At 36.4% G+C, this 20,640-nt stretch overlaps 1 protein-coding gene and 1 pseudogene across 1 annotated transcript in view; one reads left to right on the top strand and one right to left on the bottom strand.

The window, feature by feature from the left end:
• The window catches only part of DDX4 (DEAD-box helicase 4), a 67,420-nt gene extending 50,423 nt beyond the window's left edge, over positions 1-16,997 (top strand). Inside the window, exons 16-21 of the mRNA XM_067730700.1 lie at positions 1,192-1,358; positions 8,251-8,396; positions 13,471-13,570; positions 14,727-14,997; positions 15,471-15,581; positions 16,248-16,997. Coding sequence (XP_067586801.1) covers positions 1,192-1,358; positions 8,251-8,396; positions 13,471-13,570; positions 14,727-14,997; positions 15,471-15,581; positions 16,248-16,334 — 882 coding nt within the window. The 3' untranslated portion in view covers positions 16,335-16,997. The remainder of the gene's footprint in view (positions 1-1,191; positions 1,359-8,250; positions 8,397-13,470; positions 13,571-14,726; positions 14,998-15,470; positions 15,582-16,247) is intronic.
• LOC137221293 (inorganic pyrophosphatase pseudogene) lies at positions 3,072-4,260 on the bottom strand (annotated as a pseudogene).
• Positions 16,998-20,640: the final 3,643 nt, after the last annotated feature.

Raw genomic sequence — 20,640 nt, forward strand, 5'->3', positions numbered from 1 at the left:
CATTTTATACTTGGGAAAACAAGCTTAGTGAGATTATGTAATTTATTTTAAACCTCTCAGTTAGCTCTAGTAAGTGATAGAGCTAGGGTTAGAATCTGGATCTGATTCCAGAATCTATATCCTATACCCCACTACACCGGGAGAGAAATGTAATAAGTGGTTTTATCTAGTTTCATATATGTCTTGATGAAATAAATTTTTTTTCCTGAAAGAAAGCCTTTGTGGCATCAGTAATTTTGTCTTCTGTTTTAGGTGTGGGAGTGATTATTATCCAGGACTATTAATTTTCTGTCTTCAGAAAGAGATTTTAGGGCTATGTATTTCTTTTTGGTATTCACATACCACAGTATTACATCTCTGTATCAATATTTTCAGTTCACTTTCATGACTCTGATTTGCTTTTTTAAGGCCCTTCTCTAAAGGGATTGTTCAAAACATGCTGTTTCTGCATAAAGGGACTTTTCTTAGGATACTTATTAAGAGTATCCAGAGAAATCCACCTTGATTAAACATCTTCCCTGGGGTACCAAAATAACTTGTTTTCTTTTTGCAAATGTGTGTCTGTTTTTAGCACTAAGTATCCATGATAGGTTAGAAAAGTTTCCCAGTTGTTCCTGAGTGATTAGAGAATGGGGGATTTATTAAGGGTTTAAAGGAGTTAGAAATAAGTTTAGCAGTTACAAGACATTTGAATATGTCATGCTGTTAAGCAATTTTATTTTTTACATTAAAGAGTCTGACTTTATCAGATAATATAGTCTAGATCTGTGCTGTCCAATACAGTAGTCACTAGCTACATGTGGCTATTTAAATGTCAAAGTGATATAAAATTAAAAATTCATTTCTTCAGGCACACTAGCTACATTTCAAGTGCTTATAGCTGCATGTGGCTACTGGCTAACAGTGAAGATACAGAATTTTTAAGTAATTACAGAAAGGTGTATTGTGTAGTACTGATCTAGATGTTTTGGTTTCTTTCTTATAAAATGTTTTATAACATAAGGCAAAATTGAGAACTGAAATAAACACTGGTAGTATTACCTAAACATAACAGTTCTCTTTGTTGTATGCATTTATTTCTAATCTTCATCCTAAAGAATATATTAATAGTTGGAGTTGTAGAGAATATTTTAGTTTAATACATTAACTAGTATGCATTCTCTGCCCTCACCCTTGAAAATATCCTTAAAGATTGGTCTCAGACAAGTCAAATATATAGTTTTGGATGAAGCTGATCGCATGCTGGATATGGGTTTTGGACCAGAAATGAAGAAGTTAATTTCCTGCCCAGGAATGCCATCAAAGGAACAGCGTCAGACCCTTATGTTTAGCGCAACTTTTCCAGAAGAAATTCAAAGGTAAATTTTTTCTTCTTAAAAGTAGTTGCTATGTACTTGATGCTTTTATAGCAGGAGAAATACTGTGAATATCTTATTTTTGAGAGATTTACTTCATTTAATCCTAAATTTAAGATTGTAACGTAGGTAGTTTAGAAGTATTTCCAGGAAGTTTACCCTATTTTTCATTGTTTCTTACCTTAATTCCTGGCTTTACATTAGCATCACATTTTATTAAAGTCTGTGTGTGTGTGTGTGTGTGTGTGTGTGTGTGAGAGAGAGAGAGAGAGAGAGAGAGGGAGGGAGGGAGGGAGGGAGGGAGAGGGAGAGCGAGCGAGCGAGCGAGCACATGAGTGCAACACCTAGCTAGGATTTAATAAGTGCTTACTAAATGAAATTATTTTTATTGTTGTGCCTTCTCCTCAAACCAAATAATAGAGCTTGGGGGAATTGTGCTTGTGTTGGAAAATTTATATACCAATTTCCGCAGATATTTGAGTATCATACCACGTACTCTGTGGTCTGTGAGTTCTGAGATTAGGATGACACATTCCTGCTAGAGTGGTGACTCTACCTCCTGCCTGCTGATCCCTTGGCCACAGGGAACCTGAAATGCCCATGTAGCAGCTCTAGCTTACAGTTCAGTAAGACTCTTCCTGTTTTCTCTGGTGGAACCATTCTCTCTTTGGGAACCAAGACCTCCAAAACTGCAGAACCTATACTTGTAGTGGGGGTAGGAAGCACAGATTTCCCATGTGGGTCACTGGAAGTGATGGATGGTATGTGGACCACCCTTGCTTGTATCTCTTGGTTCACAGACCCATGTACCACATGAAGATCTTTGATTCCTACTGAAAGATATTCCATCCTCATAAAGAATCACTTCCAAGCTGTCCCTTTAGCTGTTCTTTCAGTGGACAGTTCCAGTTTGTCAGGCTGGCAACTTCTGGGTGTTGTGATATGATATGGACCCCATGGTTGTGCACCTGCTGCAATACCACCTTTGCTGAAAGTGGATCCCCTGGTCTGATAGAATGTTACGTGGGGTCAAACACTATCAATTTGTATTACTTATTAGATGATTTTAAAAGCCTTTGTATAAAGTTAAAAAGAGCTCTTTACTGAGGAAAAAGTCTAAATCGTAATAAAGCATTTGGCCAGTTGCCAGGATTTTTTTCTTTCTTAGTGGTACATAAAAGAATAGTTTCTTATATTTAAATGGTGTCTTAAATTTGAAATGGGGTATCTACATTCCCATCATCATCATAGGTAATTAATACTAGGTGGGTAAATACCTACCTAATTAGCAGGTAATATTCCTGCTGCCTATCTATTTTTTTTTTCAACAAAATAATTTTATTTCCGGGACTTCCCTGGTGGCACAGTGGTTAAGAATCCACCTGCCAATGCAGGGGACATGGGTTCGAGCCCTGGTCCGAGAAGGTCCCACATGTTGCGGGACAACTAAGCCCGTGCGTCACAACTACTGAGCCTGTGCTCTAGAGCCCGCGAGCCACAACTACTGAGCCCACGTGCCACAACTACTGAAGCCCGAGCACCTAGAGCCTGTGCTCCGCAACAAGAGAAGCAACTGCAATGAGAAGCCTGCGCACCACAACAAAGAGTAGCCCCCGCTCGCCGCAACTAGGGAAAGCCCGCACGTAGCAATGAAGACCCAACACAGCCAACAATAAATAAATAAAATTTTTTAAAATTTATTTTTATTTATTTATTTCCTAACACGTGGCAAACATATACATCCAGTACGTACTTATCTTGGACATTTATTCACAGATGACTTCCAAACTACAACTGTCTTGATATTTAAGCAGGAACTAAAAGTTATCTTAGTTGATATGAAAGATGCTTTTAGATGGATAACAGTATGGATATATTGCATTGGTCACAGCAGAATTTGATTGATTAGTTCTATAAATTTAAAGCTTGGAAAAGTTACTACTTTTGCATCTAATGCTTTCAGACGAATAGGATGCAGCAATATCAACTTGTATTCCAGAGAAATTTCCTTAGTTTTTCTGGTGATGGAACCACTTATCCCCATCTGTTGGTATTGTGCAGGCAGATTCACATGGTGGTGGTAAAGCATCCACAATGGCTTTGGCAGCATCAGTATCACACTGGAAGGGGCTCTCAAACACTGTGGTATTCATGCAACTGATTCCTTTTCCATCAGTTTTCTAAGTCACTAATGCTCTCCAGTAGTCATGAGTGCTTTTAATAATATCAATTGCAAAGTCCTTATCTTTAAATTCTGCGTTGAAAGCAAACTGGTTCTCAGGTTTTCCATCAGGAACCTTGTACCTTCTAAACCAGTCCACAGTAGCTTCCAGGTAGCCAGGTTTCAGCCGCTTGACATCATTAATATCATTATAATTGGCTGCATCAGGATCATCCACATTAATGGCAATGACTTTCCAGTCAGTTTCCCCTTCATCGATCATAGCCAGTATGCCCAGAACTTTCACCCTGATTATTTCCCCTCTTGCACATACCTTGCTTCCAATTTCACACACATCAGTTGGATCATTGTCACCACAGCAGCTGGTGTGTTCACAATTGTGTCCTGGGTCTTCCCAAGTCTGAGGGATGGCACCATAGTTCCAGATATATCCTTTATAAGGGAACAAATTTGCAACATAACGGAGTTTTCCTTTTTTCACATCTTGTTTAATTGGGTTTAAAGGATCCTTTGTAGCAATCTCCATTTTTGCATTCGACCAGCGTGGTACTTCAACCACCATGTGGAACACATCCTTATCTGCATAAATTGGAATATCATGAAATGGAGATATATATTGTCCTTTTTCATTTTTGAGGAAGACTCAGTACTCGAGGGTGAAGGGTGTGGCGTGCTCCTCGCTGCTGAAGCCGCTCATGATGCTGGAGACCAGCCGCCGCTGCTGCTACAAAGCCACTCTATTTTTTTTTTTTAATTTTAATTTTTTTTTTTTTTGGCTGTGTTGGGTCTTCGTTGCTGCACGTGGGGCTTTCTCTAGTTGTGGCGAGTGGGGCTACTCTTTGTTGTGGTGTGCGGGCTTCTCATTGTGGTGGCCTCTCTTGTTGTGGAGCATGGGCTCTAGGTGCGCGGGCTCAGTAGTTGAAGCATGCAGGCTCTAGAGCACAGGCTCTGTAGTTGTGGCGCACCGACTTAGTTGCTCCACAGCATGTGGGATCTTCCCGGACCAGGGGTTGAACCTGTATGCCCTGCATTGGCAGGCAGATTCTTAACCACTGCGCCACCAGGGAAGTCCCATCTATTTCTTTAATTTACCCTGAAATAGGAAAGTGTTTGGCCAGATATTGGCCAGCCCAAATGACTAATGTATACTACCGTCAGTCAGTAATATTTGTTGAGGACTTTTTATGAGCCATATTTGATTATAAGCCCTGGGGCTATATGATAAATAGGATAGAGTTCCTGACCTTGAGTTGTTTATATTCTTGAGTTCTTGATGACTTCTCAGTTGCTTTACTGTCTGCATTTAAATGTTACAAGTTGCCTATTATTCTGTCTAAAGTCCACTTTTTTCATTCTACATATTCACTGAACCATTGAAGCATCCATTTCCTTGGCTTGCACTTGTACCTGTTTACTCTCCCAAACTTATTACCTGTATTTTTTTGATTGACGTATAGTTGGTTTACAATATTATATTATTTTTAAGTGCTCAGTGTAGTAATTCAGTATTTTTGTAGAATATATTCAATACAAAGTTATTTTAAAATATGAAGTATATTCCCTGTACTGTACATTACATTTTTGTAACTTATTTATTTTATACTTAGTAGTTTGTAACTCTTAATCCTCTTCGCCTCCTTTACTCCTCTCTCAGCCCCCTCCCTTCTGGTGACCACTGGTTTGTTCTCAGTATCTGTGAGTCTGTTCCTGTTTTGTTATATTTGTTCCTTTTATTTTTAGATTCCACGTATAAGTGAAAACATACAGTGTTTGTCATTCTCTGACTTATTTCACTAAGCATAATAATCTCCAGGTCCATCCATGTTGTTGCAAATGGCAAAATTTCATTCTTTTTTATGGCTTAGTAATATTCCATTGCATATACGTATACCCCACATCTTCTTTATCCATTCATCTGTTGATGGAAACCTAGGTTTTCATATCTTGGCTATTGTAAATGATGCTGCTGTGAACATTGGGGTGCACATATCTTTTCAAATTAGTATTTTTATTTTCTTTGGATATATACCCAGGAGTGGAATTGCTCCATACGATCGTTCTATTTTTAATTTTTTGAAAAACTTCCATACTGTTTTCTATAGTGGCTGTACCAATTTACATTCCCACCAGCAGTACACAAGGGTTCCCTTTTCTCCACATCTTGCCAACCCTTGTTATTTCTTGTCTTTTTGATAATAGCCATTCTGACAGGTGTGAGGTGGTATCTCATTGTGGTTTTGATTTGCATTTCCCTGATGATTAGTGATATTGAGCATCTTTTCATGTGCCAGGTGGCCATCTGTATGTCTTCTTTGGAAAACTGTCTATTCAGGTCCTCTGCCCAGTTTTAAAAATTGGGTTGTTTGTCTTGTACTGTGAAGGAAACCATGAAGAAACACAAAAAGACAATGTACTGGTTGGGAGAAGATAATTGCAGATGATATGTTCCATAAGGGATTATGTAAAGATCTTCTACAACTTAATATCAAAAACAAACAACCCAATTATTACTTGTATGCTTAATCTCTCTCCTCAGCTCCAGACTTTTAGATTTAACTCTTTAGGATTGTTTTTCCTCTTAGATGAATTAACCGGTAACTCATGTTCATCAAGTCCAAAATTGAACCTATTCTTCAGCTCCCTCTTTCCTTTCCAGTTTTCCTTATTGGCATTGTGGTCTTTGGCAGCCAGAGTCCTTTGAATCATGTTGATTCCTCCCTCATACTCCTTTAATTCTGCCCTTCAAAAGTGTTCAACTTGGCAGTTATCTCTAAAATATTTCAAATTCATTAGTTTCTTTATTTCCCACCTTATTTTAGGTCCTTTTCAGTTTCCCTCTGCTCATTGGTGGTAGCTTTCTTTCTAACCTGTCTCCCTGCCTGTAGTTTCATTTTTATGCTGGTAAAAATTCCAAAACAAAGTCTGATCTTTATAGCTATTTATTTAAGATAAACCCTCCCATGTCTTTCCATCTCCACAGACTAACCAACTTTCAAATTCTTTTACACAAGACAGTTTCTGCCTCATTTGCCACTTTTTTACCTGGACCGATGTATTTCTGGCTTATTTAGACTATTTCCTATCAGCCACACAAGCCAAATTCTGTTCCTCCTCATTATTTATCCTTGTGTCTTCTTATGCATTGAGTGCCTTTCCCTAGTCATCATTTTTTCACATTCTTGCTTGCTGCTTCCTTAGATGAAGCTTCAAACTTGAAGACTCTTTAACAGACATCATTTCATCCATTTCCTGCCAGTCTTGTGAAAGAATCCTGTATCTTGTGAAAGAAACTATTTAAAACACTTTTCATGTTTCTTGGAATATAGTTAGGTTCAATAGATATTAACTATTGTAACACTGGATTATTATAGTAAATCATTAAATAATTAAAATATGTAAATATTAACCTATATAAATATTTTAGATTATAGTAATTATTTTTTAATATAATTATATTTATGCTACCTGATATGAGCACCTCAGAGGCAGAGACCATCACATTCATCTTTATACACCCAGTGCCTTGTACCATGTATGCCTGACACGAGGCACTCAGAATATGTTTTCATGAGTGTAAAGGATGATTGACAATTAAGACTTGCAGATGATCTCAAGGTTTGAGAGGGTTCTTGTCTCTAGAGGTAGTATATCAACAGTGTTTTTCTTTTATGGTAAGAGAGCAGATGAAGAGAGAGAAGCAGCAGTGATTTATTAAGATTATGGATTTACTGAGTTTGAACTATTTTCTTGATATGCTAGGAGGTGGCTAGAAAGGGACTGCTTTTGGCACTGCTACATAGGAGAGTATATACATGACTGCTACATGACCTTCCCTTTTTTTCCTTCCAAACTTGCTCTGTAATTGGCAATTCCCCTTCTCCCTACTCCATGTTCCTGGGTGATCTAGAGCAGGGCTTCTTAATTGTGTGCTGTCAGTGAGGTGTGTGTGTGTGAAGATGCTGATACCCCCAACCTTTGGGGTGAGCCTCCACAACTTGGTGTGGCCCCGGCCCCTAGTCTCTTCACATCATCACATTTTTTTGCCCAATTATGCTGTACAAATATTATCATTTTCTATGTTTGTCATGTTACAAAAAGCACTGACTTAAGATATGGTTTGCTTCTAATACTTCATTTGAAGTATACTAATTTGACAACTAATATTTCAGGAAACAACTCCTAGAAATAACATACATGAAAGCAATGAATGAAAAACAGAATTTCTGTTGTAGGGTTACATTTTAATTTTTAATAAAAAAATTCCTGCTTGTAGTCTGATACTTAGCATACTTTTTTTTATTGTTATATACACGTTTTATATAGTTTTGTATGGTGAGCACATCCACTTGAAATTACTTATCCGTAATTTGACACAGACTTTTTCACTAGTAGTTGTTAAGTATTTTGCAAAATCTTAACATTTAATACTGATATTTGAATGTACTTGGATGTACATTGGATGTACTGATATTTGAATGTACTTGGTACTGGTATTTGAATGTACAAAGTACTGATATTTGAATGTACTTGGATGTACATCTAAGTACTTGGATGATGTAAGTATCCACCTTCTCTTATTATAGCTGTTATAATCTGGCTTATTAATATTGAGGTAACACTTGCAGGAATTCAGTAAATATTATGAGTATTAATGGAAGAGGATAAGTTAAGGAATACTCTCTTGTCTTTCTTTCTTGTCTCTTGTCTTTCAAGGTTGGCTGGGGAGTTTTTAAAGTCGAATTATTTGTTTGTTGCTGTTGGACAAGTGGGTGGAGCATGTAGAGATGTTCAGCAGACCATTCTCCAAGTTGGCCAGTACTCAAAAAGAGAAAAACTTGTCGAAATTCTACGAAACATAGGTACCTTACATTGATATAATTATCTTTTGTTATGATTTTGATTTTTACAATAATGACTTCTGGAAATGACTTTAAACATTATTTGGCATAAGTTAAATAAATAAGTTTTCACTGTTTCCTCTTTCTCTAAAGCTCTTTTTCTTATGATTCGATATTTTGGATAAATGATGTAGCAGTATAATCCTTTCTCCTCCATAAATGTTAAAAATAGGAAGAATTTGAGACTTTGTTTGAACAGTGTTTGACAAAAAACTATTCCAGCAGAAATACATATTTTCTTGTTTTAGAAAATAGAAAGGAAGAGTAACATATCTACATCAAGCTCTGTTTACTCCACTAAAAGTGAAATCTTTGTTGTATTTCTACTTCCCAGTTTCTGCTCTCTAAGGCTTCCTGTATTCATAGTTCAAAGAATTTTGGAGATAGAAGGGACTTTAAAGCTCTAGTTCTGTTCCTTCACAATGTTGATGAGAAATCTATCTCTTTACCCTCAAAAAAATTTTTTTTCAATAGAAAGTTGTATTTCTTTGATTGAGATAGCTTTAGTTTGTGCCTTGAAATAAAATTTTCTAATATGGCCTTTTTTTTTTTACTTTGCATGGAAATGTCATGCCATATATCCTAGTATTTTACATATTTTTGTTCATATAATTTATCTCTTTTTCTAATTGTTAACTTAAATCTGCTAGCTTTCCTCTTCTGCCTTTAAAATGTGTAGGTTTCATTATTTCATAGTAGTGTACCATCTGCCTTTTTCATAATTTTAAATGAACAGGTGTCAAAGATTTTGTTGAGCTCATTAATTACAAAGGGAGCTAGTAAGATGTTACAGCCAATTCTAAGGAGAATTGAAAAAACACATTTATGTTTATTTATTTTTAGTTTTTTGGCTGTGTTGGGTCTTAGTTGAGGCACGCAGGATCTTTCATTGTGGCACGTGAGCTTCTCTTTAGCGTGCGGGTCTTTTCTTCTCTAGTTGTGGCGTGCGAGCTCCAGAGCACATGGGCTCTGTAGTTTGCGGCATGTGGGCTCTCTCATTGAGGCGCATGGGCTCGGTAGTTGTGGTGCGCAGGCTTAGTTGCCCCACGGCATATGGGCTCTTAGTTCCCCGACCAGGGATCGAACCTGTGTCCCCTGCATTGGAAGGCGGATTCTTTACCACTGGACCACCAGGGAAGTCCCCAGAGAACACATTTATGTATAGGATATCAGGAAAGCTAAGATGGATTTACAAATAGATGCAAAAGTGGTCAGTATCCACAAAGCAATAATCAATTACATTTGAGGGAAAATTTTCATTTGTATTTTTATTGATAAGAATCATTTGCATTGCTCTCAGTTGCAATAGAGGTATAAAAAAATAAAAGACAGTAAAAGACACAGACAGCCCTGAAGGGTGTGCTCATCAGTGATCATCTTTGCTCTTTTCTTGAAAAACACACACACAAATGGTTTATATTTCTTGGTCACTGTTACTCCAAGTGTAGTCTCAACCACTTACGTTAATTATTTTAACTGTAGTAACTTCTATTTCAGAGAGTAAACTAGAGGCAGGGATGGACAGTTGAGAGATGTCATACACAAACATTGTAGCTGACTACCAGAGCTCATGAACTTTCTATACCACACATATATCTTTCTACACCACACATATTCTTTTACACTTAAAGTAGCAAAATTGAGTAGGTTCTTTTTTTTTTTTTTTTTTTTTTTTTTTGCGGTATGCGGGCCTCTCACTGTTGCAGCCTCTCCCGTTGCGGAGCACAGGCTCTGGACGTGCAGGCTCAGCGGCCACGGCTCACGGGCCTAGCCGCTCCGTGGCATGTGGGATCTTCCCGGACCGGGGCACGAACCTGCGTCCCCTGCATCGGCAGGCAGACTCAACCACTGTGCCACCAAGGGAAGCCCGAGTAGGTTCATTAATATGACTCAAAGATATTGCCTCTCTATAGTATATGAAAAATAACAAGCAAAAGGATATAAACTTATGTTTAGTAATTAATGTTTGAGAATTCTATCCTATATTCAGTGATTATTGAGTTAATTAACTCAATATAGTCTACTATTTTAAGTTATCTAAAGCCAAAGATCTTGGAAATTATCTTTCAGATGACAGTATACAAAACGGTAGATAGTGTTGAATAGTCAGTTTAGTTGAACACAGATTTACATTTTCATACACTTAAAGAAAACATTATGGAGAATGTTAGTTATTTTGACTGGCAAATCTCTATACATTAAGAAAAACCCAAGTAAAATAAGATACATGTTTGTTTTCTACTTAACACTGATAAATTCGAGAAAATACATTTGTATTTTTAAAACCAAGTAAGTTAGTCTTGTTTACCAAAGATTTCACTTAATTATGGGAACTTGGAATCTTAAAATATTTCTGCTTTAGCTCCTATAGGAAGAATTTTTTTTTAAGTTTAATATAGTTAAAGTATTATGAGTCAATTTCTTTATTTTCCAGGAATTTTAGGAGTATTTATCTCTATAAATTCTCTAATTTATCTCTGTAAACCAATCAGAATTGAGCTCCTTTAAGAGACTTTATAATTTGTTAATACTCTCCATAGAGTATTAACATAATGCTTATACATAGTGGTGGGTAAAGCCCTTTCTGAATTATAGGTACATAAAGAGCTTATAGCTTCATTTCTACCACTTCAGCCACAGGTAAAGAGTAAACACAGAAATACAAAAAATGGCAATCTAACTACCAAAGCTAGAATTCTTTTTAGATTCTTAATTGATTTTAGTTCACAATGGACTAATAGTCAAAAAAGGCTAACAAGATGAATTGTCTATTATTTTTCACGCAACAAAATACGTAACTATAATTCATTAATCCATTTACAAAGATCACCAGGTGGTCTGCTTATAAAACTAAATTTGCATTATTGCTGCCACCAAAGGGGTATAGCTTATTGTCTGAAGGAGAAAAAATACCAAATCAGTAGAGGAAAAAAACTAGAGAAGTGTCAGGGGAGTTAAATTTTTATTACCATTTGGGATTCACACTGGGAACCAAGAAAAGATGAAATCGAGGCTTTAAGCTGCACAGTAGTATTAGGTAACTGACTATCAAATTTATCAGTTTTGGCATTGGGCATCTTGTTGGATTGAAAGGTAATTTTTGATAAAACATAAAATCATTACTCTCTGATAAATAAAATGACTATGTCTCAAGGATATAACTCATTTATTACTGTAAGAATCAGTTGCTCTATTGATTTCCTACCTGGTTGTCTAATAGATACCTGTGATTTACTGATAATTAAATATCACCCCTAAACCTTCCTTTCTTACAGTCCTCCTATCTCACTTAGTGTTTGTTCCATTCTTCCAGTTGCTCAGACACAAAATCTGAGGCATCCTTGAGTTCTTTCTCCAGTGTGCACATCTGATCTGTTAGCAAAATCCTCTTGTTTCTATCTAGCATCAAAGTATATCAGAACCGGGCTTCCCTGGTGGAGCAGTGGTTGAGAGTCTGCCTGCCGATGCAGGGGACGCGGGTTCATGCCCCGGTCTGGGAAGATCCCACATGCCGCAGAGCGGCTGGGCCCGTGAGTCATGACCGCTGAGCCTGCGCGTCCGGAGCCTGTGCTTCGCAACGGAAGAGGCCACAACAGTGAGAGGCCCGCGTACCGCAAAAAAAAAATAATAATAAAATAAAAATAAAAAGTATATCAGAACCCATCAGCTGCTCAGTTAAAACAAAGATCAGATCTTTCCACTTCTCTTCTCCAAACCCAGTGGCTTCCCTTCTCAAAGTAAAGATCTTTCAGTGGTTTTCAAGGCCCTTCATGATATGGCCTCCATTACCCCTCTGTCTTCAAATCCTACTGCTCTCCCTTGCTCACCCTATTCCAGGCACCCTTTGCTCGTTACTATTCCCCACACATAGCAGACATGGTTCTGCCTCATTGCCTTTGTTCTTGATGTTCCCTCTGCCTAGAACATAAAAAACCACATGGGGACCTCTTTTCTGTTTGTTTTTTTTTTTCTTTGAGCACACCAAGAACACCCATACCTTAGATCGATCCTTTATATTTGTTCTTACCCTCTGGCTTGTAATACTGTTTCCTCGGGTATCTGAATGGTTCACTTATTTTAGTAATATCTCTACTCAGATGTCATCTAATTAGAGAGGGTACATCCGTCCACTTGGGCCCTTTATTCTGCTGATTTTTTTTCCTTTTTAGACTTAATGCATAATATTTGTTATTTGCCTCCCCACAGTGAGTGCAGGGGCTTTGTTTTATTGCTGTGTTTTCAACACCTAGAATAGTTACTGGCATCTACTAGGCACTAAATATTTGTTGAATAAGTGAAGCCAGCTCATAGGAAGATGGGGGAGTGGGATTATGAAATGTAATACCTTCTTACTTTAAGGCTATAAATATCTTTCCTCTCTAACATTTTATAGAAAAGTTCCTTGTGTGGAAATGTCTCTGGCTCATGCTTGAATTTCAGCCAATTAAGTACTTATAAAATAACAAGTAAATATTCTTTAATGCGTTAAGGCCCTGGGATAATTTTCTGTATATATAAGATACTTTGGGGATTAAGGGGTTTGAATTAAGAGGTAATGTTGGAACATGGAATATTGTAGAGTTTGTCAGCCCTGGGTTGGATGCCATTATTATGAATACCTCTGGTAGTCAAGATAGAATAAAAGATTCTATGATCTTGGGAAGTAAAGAACAAAAGCCTTTATTTATAGAGAGGGAAACGAAGGGCCTGAGACAAAATTGTGGAACTGTTAAGAGTTGGCAGGTAGATATCATTTATCTTTCCCTAAGTCTCTACTTCTTGGTTGGCTTAGGAAGTCAAAGGGCAAGCTGATTTTTTTTTTTTTTTTAGTCCTAAAGTAGGAAAAAGTCCTTGTCTCTCCATCTTTGACATTCATCCATTCAGGAAATATTTGAGTTACTATTACCTATTAGGCCTCAGTCTAGGTGCTAGGAATACAGTGGTGGATGAGACAGTTTCCTACTCACCCTACCCTTTTCTTTTCTTTTCCTAATTTTGTAGTTTGAATGTTAATCATTGTTTCATTGTCTTGTAGGAGATGAAAGAACTATGGTCTTTGTTGAAACGAAGAAAAAAGCAGATTTTATTGCCACTTTTCTTTGTCAAGAAAAAATATCAACAACAAGTATTCATGGGTGAGTAGATTGATATGATTTCCTAGTAAGGAGGTAACTTCTGTTTGTCATTTGTTAAGAAATGTCAGTATATTTAACTCGTATAAAATCCTAGAATTAAGATCTCAAGATCTAAACTGTTATTCTTCATCTTCATTTTAAGTTTTTATAAGAACCAAGTGGCGGGGATGGGCGAGTTAAAGGTGTGTCTTAGACTTCTTATTATGAGAATTGGTAACTTCTCAAGACATCTATTTAAAAGGCTCTTTGATAGTTAGAGCTAGGTGTTTCTTCAGCTGAATCTAATCTTTCTGATTAATCAGTGAATATATAGAATTCAGAGATTATGCTCTTTAAAAAGCAGCAATTTTGTTTTAACTGCTCAATCGACAGTACTGTATTATTCTCCATCTGAAAAAAAACCCACTAAGAATTAAATAAGAAAAGTTTCAAGACAAACGTTAAAAGGCACTCAACTATGTGGAATTGGCTTCGCCTCTGCAGGTTGTTTGGGTACATCCTTGATATGACAAAACTTGTCACACTCTTCCACGTTCTTAAATGTTGGTAAAGGGGCTAGACTAGAAAATGACATTCATAGTTGCCAAAATCTTTCTCATACATCAGGGCATGCCAACGACCCCACTTCTTCTCAGGTAAGAGCACCACCTCCACCTTGGTCCTCTTTCGGGGGCTGGACTCCACCTCTCTCTCCGCCATGTTGAGCCCCGCTCGGAACCACTGCGGCTCCCAGCGCTGCGGCGGCGGAACCTCTCGGGCCCCGGCCCCCACCCACACTCAAAAAGCAGCAATTTTTGAGGTGGCATCCTGATCAAGTAGTATATTTTTTGTCAAGACTAGAAAGAGATTATTAATAGGTAAGATTTGATGTTTGTCATATTTGAGTTTGTATTTTGGCTCTGTGTATTAGCTGTCACCTTACCTCATCTGCAAATGGGGTTAATTGTCCTAACCTCAAAGTATTATTATGAGAATCAAACTAAATTATGACTTGAAAGGAATTAGTATAATACTTGGTATGTAAGAAGTAGACATTAATGTTAAATGTTGCTGTTTTTTACTGTTATTAAAAAGAAATTTGTGTCGAACTTCAATGTTTCTTTTAAATAATTTTCTTAAGTGCTGTCCTAATACATACTTGATATCTTCTTTCAAGTGATCGAGAACAGAGAGAGAGAGAACAAGCCCTTGGAGATTTCCGCTGTGGAAAGTGCCTAGCTCTTGTTGCTACTTCAGTAGCTGCCCGAGGGCTGGATATTGAAAATGTTCAGCATGTTATCAATTTTGATCTCCCTTCTACCATTGATGAATATGTTCATCGAATTGGGCGTACTGGTCGTTGTGGAAATACTGGCAGAGCTATTTCCTTTTTTGATCCTGAATCTGATGGCCATTTAGCACAGCCTCTAGTGAAAGTACTGTCAGATGTAAGTTTTTAAATTTTTTTTAAAATTTTATTTATTTATTTATTTATTTATTTATTTATGGCTGTGTTGAGTCTGTGTTTCTGTGCGAGGGCTTTCTCTAGTTGCGGCAAGTGGGGACCACTCTTCATCGCGGTGCACGGGCCTCTCACTATCATGGACTCTCTTGTTGCGGAGCACAGGCTCCAGACGTGCAGGCTCAGTAATTGTGGCTCACGGACCTAGTTGCTCCGCGGCATGCGGGATCTTCCCAGACCAGGGCTCGAACCCTTGTCCCCTGCATTGGCAGGCAGATTCTCAACCACTGCGCCACAAGGGAAGCCCCAGTTTTTAATTTTTAAAACTGAATGGATAGTGTTCTTACCTTGTCATTGAAAGCGGACATTTTATATATATGTATTTTAAGGAAAAGTAAACTGTGCCAATCTTTGAGACTTTATGCATGTTGTATATGAAGTTAATTTTTTCTTTTAAAGGCTCAACAGGATGTTCCTGCATGGTTGGAAGAAATTGCCTTTAGTATATATGTTACTGGCTTCAGTGGTAGTACAAGAGGAAATATGTTTGTATCAGTTGATACTAGAAAGGTAAGTTGAAGGGAAAAATTTAGAACTTGGCTTTTAGTTATTCTTTGTAAATGTTGTGCTATTGTGAAGTAACTATAACATTCAGTAATTTACCTATTCCATTATTTTCATACCTGGAAGAATAATAGTTCTCTAAAAGTTTTATATACATATTATATAGTTTTGATCTTAAAGGTGAGTTTGAGATTTATGCTCAGACACCTTCCTTTCCCAATTCTGCTGGCATTTTAAATTCTAATTTGGGATCTTCTGAGATTTTTGTAGGAATTCTTTATTTTTTGAATTCTGACCACATTATTAAGTAAGAAAATAATAGAGATGTGGTTGCATATCTTTTCTGTTGTCAGTTTATAGGCAACATCATTTTTATACAGAAACAATGAGCATACTAATCATTAAATATTTACGCTTATTCATTGAAGTGAAGAGCTTTGTTTTTCCACTTGCCAAAACTACTGGCTTAAAGTTTTCTTGAAATCCTCTGTGCATTTAGACTTTCCAGGTTTATACGTACTGTTTTTCAAATGGATTGGAGTCAGTTGGAATGAAATTTTTTATATATTTGGGGAAGACATGGTGGAAAGCTTGAATCTCAGTCTAGGCAGTGTAAATTTAAAGCTACATTAAAATTAAATGTTTGTTTCTTTTTTTTTTTTCTTTTTAAAGAATTACCAGGGCAAGAGCTCTTTGAACACAGCACGGTTTTCTTCTTCACAAGCTCCTAATCCAGTAGATGATGAGTCATGGGATTAAAGCTAAAACAACCTTCAAGTTTGTGGTACAGTTTTGATGCGGAGATGAAAATAGTTTTGATTTTTGATTTTTTTAATAGAAGTATGAAACCTGACACTCTTGTTTCTCCTGTCTTCTGTTCTTACTCCCACCCTTAAAAAGACATCCTTGCTGACTAGTTATGTGAAATGCTGAAAGTTACAACGTTGCAGTTACTGATACAAATGGTGTTAACTGGAAAGATTAAAGCATTCTAAATGTCTTGCTTATTTTTATTGTATTCTTCAGGGGTTTTAGACATATTTTATGTCTAAATGCCATGTCTTAGTATAGTGTTTATTGATCCTATAACAAACAGGACAAACGATACACTTTTGGTTAAAAATTATTGGGTCCTATTTTTACTTAAAAGGAGCCTTTAAACAGTAGTGAGTCACTGAAATATAATGACATGATTTTCATGACAAATAGACAAGCTTTTAAAAGTAATTTTGATTTTATATCATCAGATATGTGATGAACATAGTTAAATGTTTGCAATGTGAGCTCTGTACTCAATGATACAACTGTTTGTAGTTATACTATATAGACATTCCTTGAAAATAAAGGATGAAACTCTTTTCCCCCTAAGTTTTCCAACAGCACTTTTAATTTTTCTTGTTACAGGTCATAGTTCTCAACTCCTGTCTTTTGAAATTTTATTGAGTCTTGTGAAACCAATGAAGTGAACAAAAAGTCATATAAGTTGAATATAATATACATTAATACACAGATGTAATAATGAATGTCATTCTTTGAACTCAAACTATATCAATAAAAAACATTGCTGTTCACTGTTATAATTTTTTGATATTTTAATATTGAGGGAAAGTACTCTGTTTTTTTCATTTACCGTTATATATCTTAAACTTACTATGTCTAGAATGTAAGAAATTCTTAATAAATCATTAAACGAGTAAGCCAAAACATTAGGACATAAAACAAGTGAGATGTAAATATTTAGGGGGACAAAAATAATCAGTTTCAAATGTATGTTTTTATCGCTTAAAATATCCAAAGCAACATCTCCCCAACATATATGTCTTGTTATAGGAATTTGGTTAATAAATGAGGCATCACATATGAAAAGAGGAATGGAATATTCAACAGATTCTGTTGGGATAACTAGCTAGATGCCTATAACTAGTTATATGCCCATGCCATATTAAAAATAAGCCCTGTGTGAATTACATAAAAAATTACAACTACAGAAAAATACAGTTAAATATTAAACCTTTGAATTGGGAATGAGAGTTGACATTAAGCTCAAAGGACAGAAATCATGATGGAAACAACAAACAGATTTGATCACAAAAGAATAAGTTGCTTATGTAAAAAGGTTAAACAGTAGACAAGGAAAAGTATTACTGTGACTACAGTGGATTATCAGTGTATAGTTATTTTTATGTGGATATTTAGGAATTCTATTAGATCAATGCGCAAAGAACAGACAACTCAAAAAGGGAGGTTCAATTTTAAAAAACATGGGACAGGAATTCCCTTGTGGTCCAGTGGTTAGGACTCTGTGCTTTCACTGCCAGGGGCCTGGATTTGATCCCTGGTCAGGGGAGCTAAGATCCCACAAGCTGGAAAAAAGAAAAAAAAGGGGAAATATTTAACTTGTTCTGTTAATCTCACTTCTGGGAAAGGCTAATTTCCAGTTTGTTTTGTTTACAAAGAGCATTTATAAGTCATTTCTTTTTTTTTTTTTTTTTTTTTTTCATTTCCTCAAAGAGCTTCTTGGTCATAGCCTGATTGCCTTAAAACTTTTTTGAATTTGCTTGATTTGTCAGATTTACCATAATAGCATTACTGAAACAAATGTAAAAAGAGAAAGAAAATCATACATGATCCTACCATCATTATAAACCAACTGTAAATGTCCCAGTGTTCAATTACTTTCCTCATTTCTAGGTATAGATTTGAATAATTTCTTTTAAAAATATCAGAGTAATGGATACACATATGACTAGAAAAAAAATCAAAGTAATGGATACACATATGACTAGAAAATAAAATTCTATAGAAAGATTAATAATAGAAAGCAATATTCTGCTGCCTCTCCCTTTCTTTTTTTTTTTTTTTTTTTTTGCGGTACACGGGCCTCTCACTGTTGTGGCCTCTCCCGTTGCGGAGCACAGGCTCCGGACGTGCAGGCTCAGCGGCCATGGCTCACGGGCCCAGCCGCTCCACGGCATGTGGGATCTTCCCGGACCAGGGCACGAACCCATGTCCTCTGCATCGGCAGGCGGACTTTCAACCACTGCGCCACCAGGGAAGCCTGCCTCTGCCTTTCTAAATTGCTCTTCCACATCCCACAAATACCTTTAATCATTTACAATGGTTGCCATCACATCTTTTGTTTTTGTCTCACCAAGTTTAGACTTCTATTGACTTTGTGTGTGATAGATAAAGATCACTCACCTCACTCTTACTTCCTTGGTAACTTTATTACGTTTTTCAAGTTTTATTGAGATATAATTGTTATACATCACTATATAAACTGAAGGTGCATAATGAGCATAATGGTTTGGCTTACACTGTATTGTGAAATGATTACTGCAGTAATCATCATCTTATATAGTATATAAAATAAGAAAGCAAAAGAAGAAAAAAAATCGTAACTTTAATATAGTTAGAAGTACACTTTGTGAGATGATTGATAAAGGCACCCTTTTCCTTCCCTCTATTTCTGTTTTTATATTACAGCATCTGTAAACTATACATTTACATTTCCAAAGTTAATATTTGCATTCTATTCTATAACAAAAAGTCTCCCTTGTTATATCTACAGGTTGATTCTAAAATTGGAAATCAATAGACAAGGTTTACATTATACAAATATTGTTCTCTGAATGGGCCAGTTAACATAGTCTGATTATCTTTACTATTTTTCCAATTTTGTCACCTCTGTGTTTCAAGGGAGAATTATTATAATTATTATAAATGCCAGGGTCAAGTGAAAATTGATCAAAACCATTTCACATACCAGTTTGCTTTAACCTTGGGCCATACTCTTAGAGCAATTTATTTACCCTGTAGTTTGATTGTCTTTCTTTTTTCTTGTTGGGAGAAGAAACATGCCCTTTTCATCATATTATTACCTTTCTGGGTTCAAAATTAGTATTGTCTGGAAGCTATATCCTCAAATATGTTGGTGTTGTTAACTTTTATGAATGGACATTTTAATTTTGGCGAGTACTTGGTGTGCTTTGCAGATCCCTGGGAGTGTGTTGTATTTCTTTGATAATTTTTCCTAAGCTTTCTCTGTTCTTTCTTTATGGAACTTCTATTAATTTTGCTAGAACTGCAAAATTAATCTCTAAATGTCCTATCGTTCATGTTTTTTCATCTTTTTGCTTATGTTCTGGTAGAATACTTACCATCTTTAAACGCGTTTAAAACATTTTTAGCAATTTTATTTCCAATCTTACTTTGTTTTTCTAAATGTTGCTTAAAAATGAATGTTCTACTTTACTAATACTTGTTTAATCCTTGTAATTTAACCTGAGAAATCTTTTTTTTTTTTGCATTAAGCATTTGTTTTCCTGCTGCTTGGCATCAGAAATCTTAAGCCTTTATCAACTTCTAAGTATATTGAATGCTGGCTTTAGTCAAATTCAGTAATCTCTTCATTTTTGTGCATTTCCCTCCAACCCCTAGAGTCTAGTGCCCTCTCCTCTCTCTCTAACTCTGTTCATCAAGGCCTCCTCTCAAGAGAAGGGATAAGTTGAGATGTGAATAATAAAGCTTAGATTTTCTTCTATTGAATTCTTTGCATTTTAAGAAGTCAAAGGTTCTGGCCTGAAGTGGGAAGCTCAAACTAAAGTGGGAAGCTCAAAATGTGGAATAGCTGTACCAGTGAAGGGATAAAGATGAAGAATGGTCCTGATTTCGTATTGGGTACATGACTTACTGCATCTGTCTGTTAGGGTCTTGGGGTAGAATAGTCCTCGTTTTCTGGTTTAACTTTTCAGCATTGATAACATTTCATCATAGGGCAGCAGCATAAGTTTACCCTCCCACATTTCCCCTAGCTTTACACTTTGAGCTGTTTTTATAATCTCTTTATTGGTCCCCTAATTCGGGAGAAGACAGCTCTTCATGTTGTTTGGTTTGTGTGCTCTTTATAGATTTTTAAATATGTTTAAAATGGCACTATTAAAATTTCAGCCACACAACAGCGTGCATGATGGTCGACAGGGGTTGTCTGTGTTCCATGTCGGCTTTAGATTTCCCCGCTGTATCCCACGCAGAACAGGAAACCTAGTACCTCCTTTGTAAAAGT

The sequence above is a fragment of the Pseudorca crassidens genome, chromosome 3, assembly GCF_039906515.1.
Source record: "Pseudorca crassidens isolate mPseCra1 chromosome 3, mPseCra1.hap1, whole genome shotgun sequence".
NCBI classification, from domain to species: domain Eukaryota; kingdom Metazoa; phylum Chordata; class Mammalia; order Artiodactyla; family Delphinidae; genus Pseudorca; species Pseudorca crassidens.